The 14,350-nt window shown below is 37.6% G+C and overlaps 1 protein-coding gene across 4 annotated transcripts in view; it reads right to left on the bottom strand.

The window, feature by feature from the left end:
* Positions 1 to 13,541, bottom strand: part of ogdhb (oxoglutarate dehydrogenase b) — a 41,867-nt gene extending 28,326 nt beyond the window's left edge. Inside the window, exons 1-4 of one of the 4 annotated variants that reach the window (XM_088355578.1) lie at positions 13,477 to 13,541; positions 8,877 to 9,146; positions 1,872 to 2,018; positions 1,713 to 1,806 (exon numbers count right to left, since the gene is read on the bottom strand). In XM_088355578.1, the coding sequence (XP_088211704.1) occupies positions 1,713 to 1,806; positions 1,872 to 2,018; positions 8,877 to 9,077 (442 nt within the window). In that variant the 5' untranslated portion in view covers positions 9,078 to 9,146; positions 13,477 to 13,541. The other 3 variants (XM_088355580.1, XM_088355577.1, XM_088355579.1) reach the window with 3 other exon arrangements.
* Between the last annotated feature and the right edge of the window lie 809 nt (positions 13,542 to 14,350).

The raw sequence follows: 14,350 nt of genomic DNA, 5'->3' as shown, positions 1-14,350 counted from the left end.
CCCAAATACATACAGTACACAGTTACGGTCATTAAGTCATGAATTTCGAAAAATTAAAAATATTTACTTCCAAGAAAGAACTTCTGGCACAGCCAACTTCTTGCTTTCTGGTTGCCACTTCACATTACAAAAAAAACAAAAATTAAGACAAACATTAAAAAAAAAAATACAGTAAGAAAGAAAGAAACCATGATAACAAAAACAAAGTAACATAACAAGAAAAAAATATTTTAAAATAAATAATTAAGATTTACTCGTTCCGAGGGTCAGTTTGTCTTATTTTTCTAGCTAAGGTAAACTTACGAAAATAGAATAAATATTTATATTTACTCCCAGAGGCATAAATGTATGTTATTTTTCCAATTTTACGATTTATTTTAAGAATTACTTTTCACAGACTAAAACTATTTAAAAAATATTCAAACAGTTGTACTATTTTTTTAAGGTGGAGTGCGTCATTTGATGTCTCCTCAAAAACTGGAAAGTAAAATATTTTCTCTATTATGTGTTAACAATTCCCAACCGAGTTCAAAGCGCCTTTATGCTTTATTTATTACTACGCCTATCTGCTTTAATCTTTTAGCAGAGCTGTTTGGGCCGCAGAACATGAGGGGAGAAGTGTTGAGGGTAACTTCATGCTCATCCCCCCATTTTTTTTCAATTTCTTTTTGTGAAGTAAGAAGAGGCCTGTTTCATGTAGAGTCCATTCCCAACCCAAAAAAAAGTTTATTGAAGTGTGTCAAAGAAATGCACGCACTTGCACTTGCATTATAAATGAGCTGTATTTGGCTACAATCATGACTTTCATTCAGGAGATGGCAGCAGAGGGGTAAAAAGTTTCAAACTCAGTACTGCTTATCTAGGGATTTTTGAGGGGTAAAATATAAACAAATTATAAAACTGTTTAATAACAGTTATAAAATCGCATTTCATTAAACAGGAAACTGTAAAATTATTAAAATAATCAAACGCCTGCCAAATCAGATAATATTGTCTCTTTTTTATGGAAAAATAACCCTTTCAGTCTTTAAAATGGGCATAAAGAGTCGATTGTTGCCACAAGAGACACCATGCAAACATTCCTAGCTAATCGCCTTATTGTGTTATTATTGTGTGTACTAAAAAGGGGCCCACCTTTAGTGGTGGAAATCGCTTCGTGTCAATGGTCAAAATAACGTTTTGCACACAATGGAAAGAGTGAGGAAGTCACCCGTATTTCATTTATAGAATAACTCAACCTGCACGTGTCTAGTTATTATTGGCTGCAATCAGGCACCGATTAGTTACATAATGCTACTAATTGTTAGGCTAGCTGCTAGAAAGGCCAATGACTCAGTGATGAAGTTACTGAAAAGCAGAAAGCTATCAGCATGTTTATATTTTGTTAATAAAGATTGAAACATATGTTGAATTGAATTTTCTGAATTGTCATTGATATCAATGTTGTGAAACATTGCATGCAACAAGACTAGACATGGCACCAACTAAAGGCTTTAAAGAGAAAAGTAAGATAAAAGACTGTCTGGATAAATAGGCACAAATATTTACAAAGTAGTGCTTAGAGACTGTCCTAAGTTATAATTATAGTGCCATGAAAGAATAGTGCATGGTAACAGTAATGCGATGTTGCACGGCAGAAAGTAGAAAACATGCTAAATTGCTAACCAGATGAGTGCAATAGAAAACAATGCACATAATTCAAGATTCCTCACCTACTTTTTGGGAGCCCATACTAAAGGGAGTATCGTCAAGGTCCACACAGCTTATTTCTAGGGGGTCAAGTTTAGCGATGTGATGACCTCGCACCTGCAACCACAGCAAGGTCACATGCTTCAAGCTGTCCCTGAAATTCTGAAAATATGACAATGTACCTGGTAGGTGCGTATGAGCGTGTGGACTGCTAGATGATCTGCAACTAACTTCTCCACTGCCGGATCAGGGCTAAGCGAAAGCGTTGCCGGGACAGTTGATTGGCTTTTCGGGCTACAGCGCATGTTACGAAAAAACACATCCCACGACTGCAATGAAAGAAAACAAAAAGCATTTTTGTGAAATATATTACAGTGGCCCGTCTACATATGAGCTAATATAGTTACAAAAAATTCGAGATACGATATGTCTGTCGATAAAAAATTTTGCCCGACGTACGAGAGAAGCTCCAGGTAACAAGAATTTTAAGACGCTACCACTAAAGGGCCGAGTGCTCAAAATGGGCAAGGATACACAGTGTGGTACAGCATGGGTAAACAGCGAGTGCAGATAACCTAGCCGCGGAATAGTTTACGCAGCGCTTTGCTTCACTAATTTCTGAAGGTTATATCCAGCAGCAGGTGTTAACTGCGATGAGATGGACCTTTTTTGGAAAGAATTCCACGCAGGACATTCATCAACACTGAGGAGAAAAAGGCACTTGGTCACAAGCCCATGATAGATTTTCTAACCTCAGCATTGTGTGCTAAAACTATTGGTGATTACAAAGTGAAGCCGCAGCCGGTGTATCATGCAGAAAGCCCACATGCATTTAAGACTCCTAAAGGAAGCGGACGCCGACTTCCTTTCAGGTAAGTGCTCATAGTGAACTGACATTTTATTTCATTAATAACCTCATATTACTGTGTTTTTTTGTTCAATTGCTTTTTGAATTTGATTTTAGTGATCAGGAAGATGTGTTTCATTGATATATAGGGTTAACCTGGATGATTTTGGGAAGTCGATAAAGGAGTAATGATTTTTTAAATTATTTCTAATGAGGAAAAATCGTTGGAGATACGCAAGATTCCAGATATGAGCTTGATCCGGTAACGAACTAAACTCGTACATAAAGGGTCCACTGTATTATGGGGCGGCAGTAGCTCAGGAGGTAGAGCGCTCGTCTTGGGATCAAGGGATCCCATTTCGAATCCCGGCTTGTCCGTGTTACATGTCCTTGGGTAAGACACTGAACCCCTAATACCCCCAATAAGCAGGTTAGCGTCTTACATGGCTGCAATACAAGGCCGCTATTGGGAAATGTGAAGCACACTGTAAAGCGCTTTAGGAAGTCATTGACTTGAAAAGCGCTATATAAATGCAGATCATTTAATTACATTTCATATTATAATTTATATGCTTTAGAGAGTCGTGTCCATAAATTTTAATAATTTTGTTCATTTTAAGAAGCAGATTACTATAATTCTTATTTTAGTACATTTTCCCCTGAAATTTCTTTTTTTTTACATTTCAATGGGAATCAATAATTATTATTTTAAAAAAAAGTCATTTTATTATTAGTTAAAATTTGTGTATTTACGTACTTTTCTGTAGAGCATAATTGTCAAACAACGGCCCCAAAGCCGAATCTGGCCCAGTGGAGGATTTAATCTGACCTGCCATTAATTTCTGAGTATGTCGAAAAAAGAAGCAAGTCTCTTGGTCGTTTCAAAAGTTATATATTTTCTTAAATGAATGCAAACAAAATCCACTCTCCAGCCGCTAGAAGGAATTGTTGCGTTTGTATAGCATGGGGAGTTAGTTTAAGCGTAAACCTGCATTCACTCAACTGTAAAAATAAACCAGTTAACACATGCAATGCCAAACACGAAAAAAAATGTCTCTATTGTTTATTAAGTGAATGTGTTGTATTTGGAAAAGATCCCTTGTCGTCCATGATTGTAATATTTAGGGTAAACTGAATGATAAAGCTTAATACTGAAAAATTACATCCTTTTACTGTTCTGGCCCGCCTCAGAGCAGAAAGGCTGGATCCGGCCCTAGAGCCAAACTGAGGTTGACATTGCTGATGTAGAGATTTTCCCAGGACATTTAGAAAAAAATCCTTTAAATGAGGAAAAGGAATAAATGTCACATATTTTGGTTGATTTATAATTTATGTATGATGCTGTATCAGGACCCCCCTCTACTATCAGCAGGGTATCAGTGCACCACAGTTAGCTATAATATAAAAAGGCATATTCACTTTATGTAACCATTAGTCAACCAAAATATAGCTTCACTCATGTGTCTGAATCACACGTCTACACACTGAAATCCTTTTGTTTATGACGGGAACTACTTATTGTGCGACGAAACACGTTTTTTATTTACATAATATCTGGTTGCATTATTCCGCTTTCTGAGAAAACGGGTTGGAAAGGAAAGTGAAAGCATCTCTAGCATTCAATGGTGTCGGAGAATGACATGAAAAATGTGGCCAACAACAAACACAGTGGCTAGTTTCTTCTTTTTTTTTTTTTTTAGATCTTTTGTAAATAAATACCAGTGCCAGAATTGACAATACTTATATAAATTATTTTTAGGTTCATAAGATATTTATTATATTTCAAACATGTTTCTGCTAAAATAACACAGCTGTTCATTAATTCCAAATTCAATGTTCTTTCTGAGGTAAATATGTCATAATAGAATATCATTATCGTTGGGAAAAACTGCAAGATAGGAAAAATATACAAGCTAATTTTAATTGTAACAATTTGCTAACTATGTTTTTGGTTTTATCATTATTATATAATTTACTATATTTTTTCCTTCATTGTTTTGCGCCACAGAGTAGAGTCCAGGTAAAGAATTGCAAAAAAATATTTAAAAATAGCTTCAAACCAAATGGAAAAAAATGATACTTAAACTAAAATGAATTATCTACAGACAGAACAAAAACTTTTTTTTGTGCAATTTCTACAATACAAACAAAACACTGTGCATTTATACTGCTACACCATTCTGGTACCAAATAATTTTGCTCATTGTAATTGTACATAAAACTATGTTCAGTATTCATACATGTATTGATTATGTTTCTTATTTCATAATAATAATAATACTTTAAAACAACCTAAATTATTTCCCTTTAGCCATATCAGATAATGTTCAATATTTTGTATTGTTTCTTATTTTAGCAGGGATAAAAGTTAGGGAACAAGTATAATACAGTACTAGAAAACAAGTCAAAAATGTAGAAACAAATATAAAAAAAACACTGTGAAAATATACTCAAAGGGCAAAATGTATACCAATAGTTTAGTTGTTGCAGTGTCGCTAATGTTAAGCAATGTACACTTCAACTTGGTAGAATTTTGTTTCATGTTTCATATGTAATGCAACATCAGTCTTAGATTGGATGGCTAGCTTAGGGCCCGGTCACACAGCCATTTGCGTCTGTATCGCGGGTAAAATTTTGCGTTTTTTTTTTTGCCCGTGGTTGCCCGCGATGGAAAATGCGCAAAATTGGCCAACCCGCTGTTCATCGGTGGTATGCCCGCAAAACAGACGCCGGCGACTGTTCCGCTTCCTCATCCCGTCATTTCCGCGTGTGGACCACGGGTATAAAAGCTGCCGAGTCGGGCTGTAGAAATCATAACCGCTCAAAACACAGTCCCGTGAAGATCAAGATTTCAAGCTATGGCACCGAAGAAGCCAATATGTTATTATTGTAATAGTTTTTCATTTTTATTTTATTATCTTGTTATGAAATGAAAAGAAATGTCAAGAAATAAAAATGTATTAAGACGAGGTCACTACGGTGACGGGGATCCATGTTCACCCCTTGACGTCTCGAGCACAACTGACGTGTGCTCGGCAAATCGCGCTGTATATAATAATAATAATAATAATTTCCTTTGTATTGTCATTCTTTGTAAGAACGAAATGTCGATACACCTGACCCGTTGTAGCGAGCCGATGCAGCCGCAGCCAACAGAGGGCGCCGCCATATACGCGGAGAAAGGCGTTTGACCGTCACACGCGTTACACACGCTAATTCACGTGATAACACCGCGATACAGGCGCAGAACAAACGTGCTATGACCGTGCTCCACCCACGATTACCCGCTAAAATTTCGCGTCCTATCCGCGTGTAACCACGCCCTGGCCGCGGACGTAGCACGTCGTTCCGTGTCTGTACCACGTCATTACCTCGTGTGTACCACGTGTGCCGCCCGCGGTTACACGTGGTCTAAAGTTTTGAGCAGCGCAAAACTTTTTCACACGGCCAACCGCGTGTGAATTTCAGACCGCGTGTAAAGCACTGCTGTATCACGTCTGTATGGCGATCTCAAAGCGTCCAACAGCGTCTGCTTCACAGGCAGAAATTTCTGGCCGTGATTCAGCCTCGATACGCCCGTGAAAGGCTGTGTGACCGGGCCCTTAGTTAAGTGTTTTTCAACCAGTGTGCCAGCACGCGAGTATACCGTGAGACCTTGTCTAGTGTGCCGCGGGAAATAAAACATGCTTTCTTTTTTCCAGTGATCAGTCAAGTAACTATAATATTTATCCATGTCAGTAGGTGGCAGCACGTTACTTTTTTTCTTTTCATAAACTAATTATTTGCTCATGAGATAGTAAGTTATATTTAACAACCTTTTTTCCATGAATCTGTTTAAGATTCCTCGGCAAAGGATAATAAAATAAATGGAACAGAGTAAAAATCTGCGCATAGTTGTATTTTTTTTCTGATTACATAAAAAAGAAGTTACAACGTAGCACAATTTTTGTTCTTAAAATTGGAAAGAATTCTTAATTCATGTTTCTGCTAAAATAACACCTCAGATCATTTTTGCTTATTTTAAATATTGGTTATCTATTTTCAAAAACAAGAAACAAATACAGTAAAACTTGAAAAACTGGATACAAGTGTAATCAAATCCCAAATTGCAGCAAAATTATTAACCAAAATGAATAACCTCCTTTTCCACGGGGACAGCAACGTTTAATAAAAAACTTCAATTTAAGCTTAGAAAATAACACATAAACTGGTGTGGGCAGACGGCGTGCTTCAAGATTTTTTTTAAAGAAAAAAAAATGATGTGGCTGAAAACAGGGTGAAAAACATACGGGTTTACTAGAAGCATTTGTAACCAAAGCCAAATAGTGGCTGGATTGTCGGTCATCAGCAGAGTAATTAAGTTACATTTTAAAAGTAAATAGGTAACTGCAGGCTAACTGACTGAACTAAAACTTCCCTTCGTGCTGCATTATATGAGCGAATTTTAGACAGTACATGTCCACACATCACTGTTTGTTTAAATAATGCATTTTCAGGGCAATTGTTTCTGGTCTTTGATCCATGAAAACGTTTCCTAATCTTTCACCTATCACTTGCCCAACAAGTGTGGCATGTCGACGGGCAGCACAATCAACAAGACACAAAAGCCATCAAACGTGACGCTAAACATCAACTTCCGCATTCAAACCTCTCATTAATGATGGACTTACAATTTAGGTCAGTCTAGAAGCACCACCTTGTAAATATTTTGCTTATTTATCTTGACATTCTTTTTACCTTATTTTTCTTTATCTCATTTTCAATCCGCCAGAAGTACAACACTGAACATGTTGTAAAAGAACAGTGGGCGTGTTTAGAGAGCCCTACAAAATTAAACTAAATACAGTAACGGCGGCCCCGTTTCAAGCCCTGAGTTAGAGAATTTGGCACTAATGATATTCTCCCTACCGTATATTATTGCATTTAAGCAATATTGAAATCAGTGGGTCAGTTTACATATGCATATTCATTAGCGAATGATAGGCAGCGCGTGTGAAGGGGGCGTGGTTTCTATGGGAACAACAAAATCAATGGGGAAAATGTGAGCACGGAATTTACAGTGAAAGAGTGCAGAATTATTTTTTTTTTGTAAAATTATTTTCGCAATACACCATGCTTGGAAAAATTAAAAAAAAACATCTTAAGACACTATTCAGCAATGGAGGAATATTCGAGTGGTATGAAGCCCAGAGACAAAAGGGATATGGAGTGTTTCAGCTAAGTGTTCGTTTGCAAGCTCTTATGATTGCACATGCCAAAAATATGAAGGGGTCACAGGATCCACAAGTGGGTGTACACATTTTATTCTATTTATTTTATTACTTTGCTATTTTTAAGCAGTTGTATGAAGTCTGCTTCAATGCTAGTTAATATAGTTATTTCTAACTAGATTGATATTTCAGAGCAAGGGTCAGGAACCTATGGCTCTCGAGACTAAATTGATAGCATGACAATTTTCTCCATGTCTTTAGAAATTTGCGCGAGCGAACATATTGTAGTGTATGCAAAACCGAAACAACTTTGGGAATGTTGATGGAATTTTCCAGTATATAAAGAGCACATTTTACTGTCAAGGTGTCACACCTAAAAACATCATTTTGACTGTACATCGCTAAATAATCCTTTACATGGAAGTTCATTAAATATTCCGTGTTCACTGTTAAGACTCTTTATGATGAAAATCCACGGAACAGACAAGAGCAATTTGAGTGGGTGTTAGGGATGGGTGAAGCTATGCACAGAGCGCAAGCACTCCCTTCTGTCTCTCTGCCATACGTCGGGATCCGCCTATGCAGAATTTTGTGACCGTTTTTCAAAAGAACTTTGCACGCACTTTGAAATCATTATTTATGACAAAAATGACGGTCAAAATGTGTCATAACACTCTTAAGTAAGAGCAACAGGGAGACAAGTTTTAAGTTGTGTATTTATATGGGACACAGGCTTTGGTATTATTGTTACTGTATTATTTCAAAGATTATATCAAATTCTCAAACGCCAGAGTAAAAAAATGCGCTGAAGAATAAGCTTTTGTTTGGGGAGAGGGTATAGTGGTTTTGTTGAACTTGGTCTTGAAATATTTGGTGCGGCTCTTTCCCCCCAAAAAAATCAAAATATTTTGCCTTTATGGCTCTTTGAGTCAAGAGGTTCATGACCCCTGTTTTAGAGTAACGCCCTACTTTTGGGTATCAGTTATCTAGGGGTAATGGAATCATTTTTTAATAGTAAGTAATTACTTTTTTCAGTAACGCGCTTCTATGAAATCAGATGTTAAAGAAACACTTGATATATGAAATTTCTTTTTAGGACCAGGTTCTCAAAGCCGAAGACCTTTGTTTACCTGGTGCACACTGGCAGGCTCCTTTAGCCACGAAAGGTACATTTCCTCCATGTAGTTTCCGGTGGTGGTGTTGGTCAACGTATCTGTATCTGTTGCCGTCTTTGTTCTGCATCCTTTCCGAACAGTACCCGGGTGGGATGTAAACGGGGATGTCGTCAGGGGCCGCAGCCTGGCCGCTGCAGAGCCCATCAAGCGGTGCATCCTGGCTCCTTCGCACTGGCACTAAGAATCCGGGGTCAACCACCAGTAGCTTGGATCACCCCAGCAATGCTGCGTGCCACAGACACAACTGTCTCAGATTCAAAAGGTAATCCGAAATTCTTAAACATGCAAAATGTGAGGAAATAATACATGGTTTTAGCATAAAATTGACATGTATTACATCATTATATTACTATTATTTTCAGAGATAATATAGTTTGATGACAGTGTGTCTTTCTGTCATCCTGAGCTGTGATATCATCAGAGGAAACCAGCACACTAGCAAGCCATCCGCCATATTGTCTCATCTCATCTCATTAGTTGTACCACTTATCCTTATTAGGGTCGCGGGGGGGCTAGAGCCCATCCCAGCCATCTCCGGGCAGTGGGCAGGGGACACCCTGAACTGGTTGCCAACCAATCGCAGGGCACACCGGGACAGACAACTCACTCGCTCAGTCACACCTAGAGACAATTTGGACCGGCCAATTCACCTGAAATGCATGTCTTTGGAATGTGGGAGGAAACCGGAGTGCCCGGAGGAAAGAGAGAACATACAAACTCCGTATAGTAAGGCCGGTAGTTGGATTTGAACCCACGCAGGAGGTTCCCATGACCTCAGAACTGTGCCGCACATGCACTAACCACTGCGCCGCCGTGCCGCCACATTGTATTATGTTTTAATTAGTCGAAGAGGTTAGTGTTTCAAGAGAAGTTTTGGTTGTTTTTGTGGGTAATGCCTATAACCTGCTAACCTGGAACCAACAACGAAAAGTTACAATGGATACCACAATAAACGCGAAGCCTGCTGGGTATAGACGAAGGGACACCGTGTGTTGTTTGGCCGGGAAGGGTTTTCCATGCCAACTTTGGTAAATGATGGAAATTATTGGAAATCAAATTTCGGGATACCTTTTTTAAAGATGAATTTTTTTTTAATAAACGTGTGTTGGATGAGATTTATTTTAAACCAGATGAAAACGGTAACACTTCGAAATTGTTTGATAAAATTTGAAAGTTGATTTTGTTGCTATGTCACCTGGGTCTAGTTTCGAAGAGCGGTGGTATGTATTTTCTACTGCAAGTAGTATTTATTTGTTGTACCTGGCACCCAATCAAAATTTGCTGGCGCATTGTACTTATCGAGGAACCGATTTTGTTTTGGGCAACTGAAACCATCATATGACACACCAGCAGTAGAAAAATATCACGACAGAAGTTGTTTCCCCTTGAGAGCTGGCCCCCAAAAAACCTGCTTTGGAATTGTTTGCATCCTTAATGTAACATACTTAAAAGTGCAAAGAAGTTGAATCAAAGACAAACGTGATGGAGCAGTAACTTTGGTATCTTAAAGGGACAGAGCATATTATTTGGCACCTCCTTGAGGTAAAAAAATGTATTCACTAAATAAAAACCAACATTTATTTAAATAATAAGAAAAAAAATATATGAAATCTCATATAAACATGCATTTTTTTAAAAATCCACCTACGCCGAGAAATGAGCATTTATTCCACATAGCATGAGCCTCCTAAAGTGAGCTGTCATAATTGTCCACCATCTTGCTGCTACGTGTACCCCAAGAAACTTAAAAAGGCTGGAAAAAAAAGAAGTATACCAGTGCGATTTGGTCACTTTGCATATTTGTATTGTTTGTATTTTTCCTTGAGCTATTTTACACAAAGTCAACATCATGGCCAAGTGTGGCACACCATACCATTTTATGTGGCCCGGAATAGCTTAAAGTGTCTGTGCGTCTAAAAACAAATGTATCAAGAGTGTTTTGACAAAAGACTACATTTCCCACAATGCCTGCTGACTACGATACCTACAAAGTAGTGCCACCACACGCCAGTGTTTCCATGTCAATGGCAACAACAGGAATTGAGAAATAATCCATAAGCGTCCATTTTTTTAATTATCATTTTTCTATGTTTAGTTTATAATCTATTCATGTGTAAAAACATTTTTTTCAATGCAACTGTAACTTTTGTGACTTGAAAAAGTAATATATTAAGAGTTTTTATATCAAGCAGTAGTTTATTTAGTTTGCATACCTTTAAACGTTTCATCAGGCTCTTTATATATGGCTATCATGCTAATGTGGCCTTCTGTGAAATAGAGTTTGACACCCCTTCACTAAACTATACCCCAACAACTAGTGGTCAAATAATACACAGTCCCTTTAAAATGCTTTTTGTCTGAATAGTAATACAGTTTATCAATGGAACTTTTCATGAGGTTTTGTTTAAATTAAAATTACCAAATATCTGACCTTTTAAAGGGAAAAATATTAATCTGAAATGAAATAAATTTACAGAAAAAAAAGTAAAATTAATTAATAAAGATAAAAGTAATTTGTTGTTAACTGAAACCTGAGCAACATCGATGTACAGTGCCGTCTTTTTAACACTATAAGCGCACCAGATTACAAGGCGCACCGAATTATAAGGCGCACCCACACAAAATGGTCTTTTGTTAAACATTTTTCTCATATAAGGCACACTTGACTATAAGGCTCATTTAATTAAAACTATAGTAAAGGCCAGGGTTGCATAGAAAATACATTTAAATTTTAAAAACATAATACAACATAATGTAATCTAGTTTCAACACTAAAATGAACTACTTAATTTATAAATGATTATAAATTGATTTGTAAACATCTACTTCCAATTTTATCCACATTTTCTGGTCTATATAAGTAAAATTCACACTTTCAGAATTCTGGCCAATTTGGGGTTTTTAGGTGTGCTTTATAGTCCGTAAAATACGGTAATCCTTCCTTGACACCAATTTTCAAAATGGCCGCTCAAGAGATGGACAAAAACAGGGGGATTTATCTTCTTAACTTGTATTTTACTGACACAATTATAATAATGATAATGTTATGTTTGGACTAGTCGTGTCCCATACAAAATCTTGTTAGGAAATCTTTTAAGGTGACATATAGGTTCAAAAAAAACTTTTTTAACAAGTACCGTCATGTGCATTTTCATTAAAGTATTTGCCAGAATGAGTTCCACGCCAATTTTATCTTGTTTCATTCAAAAGACAATATTTCATGAAAAATAAAATAAGGAGCAGCCATAAAATGGGTCACGGGTTAAAAAGATGTGGCGAAAATACTGTAGTTTTTCATGTACGACGCGCACCTGTGTAAAACGCGGCCTCCTATTTTTTTTTCATTCAAAATCAGTTTTACTCCTTATCTGCTCAAACTAATCATCTAAGTGACAACCGTAGTCAAATTCCGCCATAATTTCAATCATTTAGCAACATCGGGAACTACGATCACAATTTCAACATAAAATGTACATTTATTTATTTAATGTCCATTAAAGTCGAATTCATTGCCAGATACACTAAACAGTTGTTTCCCTTGTTGTGCTTTTTTGGGTTTATTTATATCTTTTAGGGCGACTTACTGTTTTCTGCATTCTCTAACACTCGTCTCTGGTACCATGAGTAAAAATACTGTGATAATGCAATCAAATCTAATACCTCTCCCTGTCATCTACAACAAGTCATTGTATTTATTTTTTGTATAGCCCTTAATCACAAAGAGGAGGTCTCGTGTTTAGAATTTGGCGCTTTCCCCGCCGCAACCCCGGTTCCATTATCATGACACAAAAATAGGAATATACTGTGAAACCTCGTGTATAAACATGCACCCGAATTGAGTTTAGGTTGATAAAATGCACGTTACACAGAAATAAAAACGGTACCCCTGCCCGCGCATACTACAATGATTTCAATTCAAGCGCATTTCTTCAAACGCCCGACTCACTCTGGGGGGGAAATCTCACGATGACACCCTCCCCTGCTCTAAATGTTTTCTCCTCGGATCTACACAATTCACACGGGTCACCCTTTTTGACTTCAAAACGGCCAATTTTGCCAAAAGGTGAGAGATTTTCATGCCCGAAAGAAATACATCGAAATCAGATACGTGATGCTCTTTCGTGATGTAATCCTGGACATTGCAGTCTTGCCTGGTTTGTCACAAAATCATCCGATTCAATTTTGACTAACATTAAACCCACTACTCCCTCACTCCTCCAATCTAGCCCCCGTGACGTCACTTGACATCCACTCAAATTCAAAAAAGGACTGCGCCTATAAATGATTGACAGCACGCGCGCGGAATCATAAACTCTGAATGACTTTGATATTAAATCACCAAAGTCAATGTGAATTAAGCTTTCATTCAACGATCACTACGACGAGTGACAACATGAAGACGTCCTTAAAGAAAAAGCGCCCACACGTCAGCGATTCACTATAAAAACAAAACTACGACGCGCGCGTAAAAATACGTCACCAAAACATATTAGCAACAAGCTAAATGCTCAAAATGTAAATACTAGACGGATGAACAAAACTTTTGTGTACTTACCTGGGTGTGTTTGTTTAGTGTGTGATTCCAGCAGTCTATAAATGTGAGCGCTCTCAGGAGGGGCGTGGAAACGCATGCCGGTTGTGACGTCTACAAGAGTCGTTTTGTTTTATGTCACTACAAACGAAAGTCACGTCGAAACTTTCAAAGAGTCAGGCTGGATCATTTTTAGATTTATTATCTATTCCCTATTGTAAAAATTTTGAAAATAAAGGTAAAAAGTTGACTCATCTGAATTCATTTAGCTCAGGGGCCACACACAGGAAAACCCCTCTCACGGGGAGAAACTAGTCAAGTCAAGTCAAGTCATGTTTATTGGTAGAGCCCTTAATCACAAAGGGTCTCAAAGGGCTGCACAGACCACATATTATTGCAAACTACATACTATTATGACACCATCCCCTGATCTAAAACCTACATGAGGGCAAATAATACACAGCTATTGTCAATATAAAATATAGGTTATTCATATGCTGTAGAATAGAAGTGTGTTTTAAGCTTAGATTTAAACATTTGCACTGAGGTTGCAGATCGAATCTCAGGGGGAAGAGCATTCCACAGCACCGTGGCCCGAATGGAGAACGCTCTCGAACCTGCGGATCTCTTCTTGGCTCTTGGGATCACTAGTAGACCAGCATTTTCAGAGCGAAGGCTCCGGACCGGAACGTAGGGGGAAATTAAATCTGAAAGATATGAGGGAGCCAGTCCATGCATGATTTTGTATACTACCAATAAAACCTTAAAATCACATCTTAAGCTAACAGCAGGTTAGCTAAAATTGCGGTAATGTGATCAAACTTTCTTGTCTTTGTTAAAAGCCTCGCTGCAGCATTTTGTACCAGCTGAAGGCTCTTCATTTTGGACTTCGGGAGAC

This window comes from Urocampus carinirostris, chromosome 16 (assembly GCF_059441175.1).
Source record: "Urocampus carinirostris isolate Australia breed hairy pipefish chromosome 16, RoL_Ucar_1.0, whole genome shotgun sequence".
Lineage (NCBI taxonomy): Eukaryota > Metazoa > Chordata > Actinopteri > Syngnathiformes > Syngnathidae > Urocampus > Urocampus carinirostris.
Note: the sequence above shows the minus strand (reverse complement) of the source record. Positions and strands in the feature narration are given on the sequence as shown.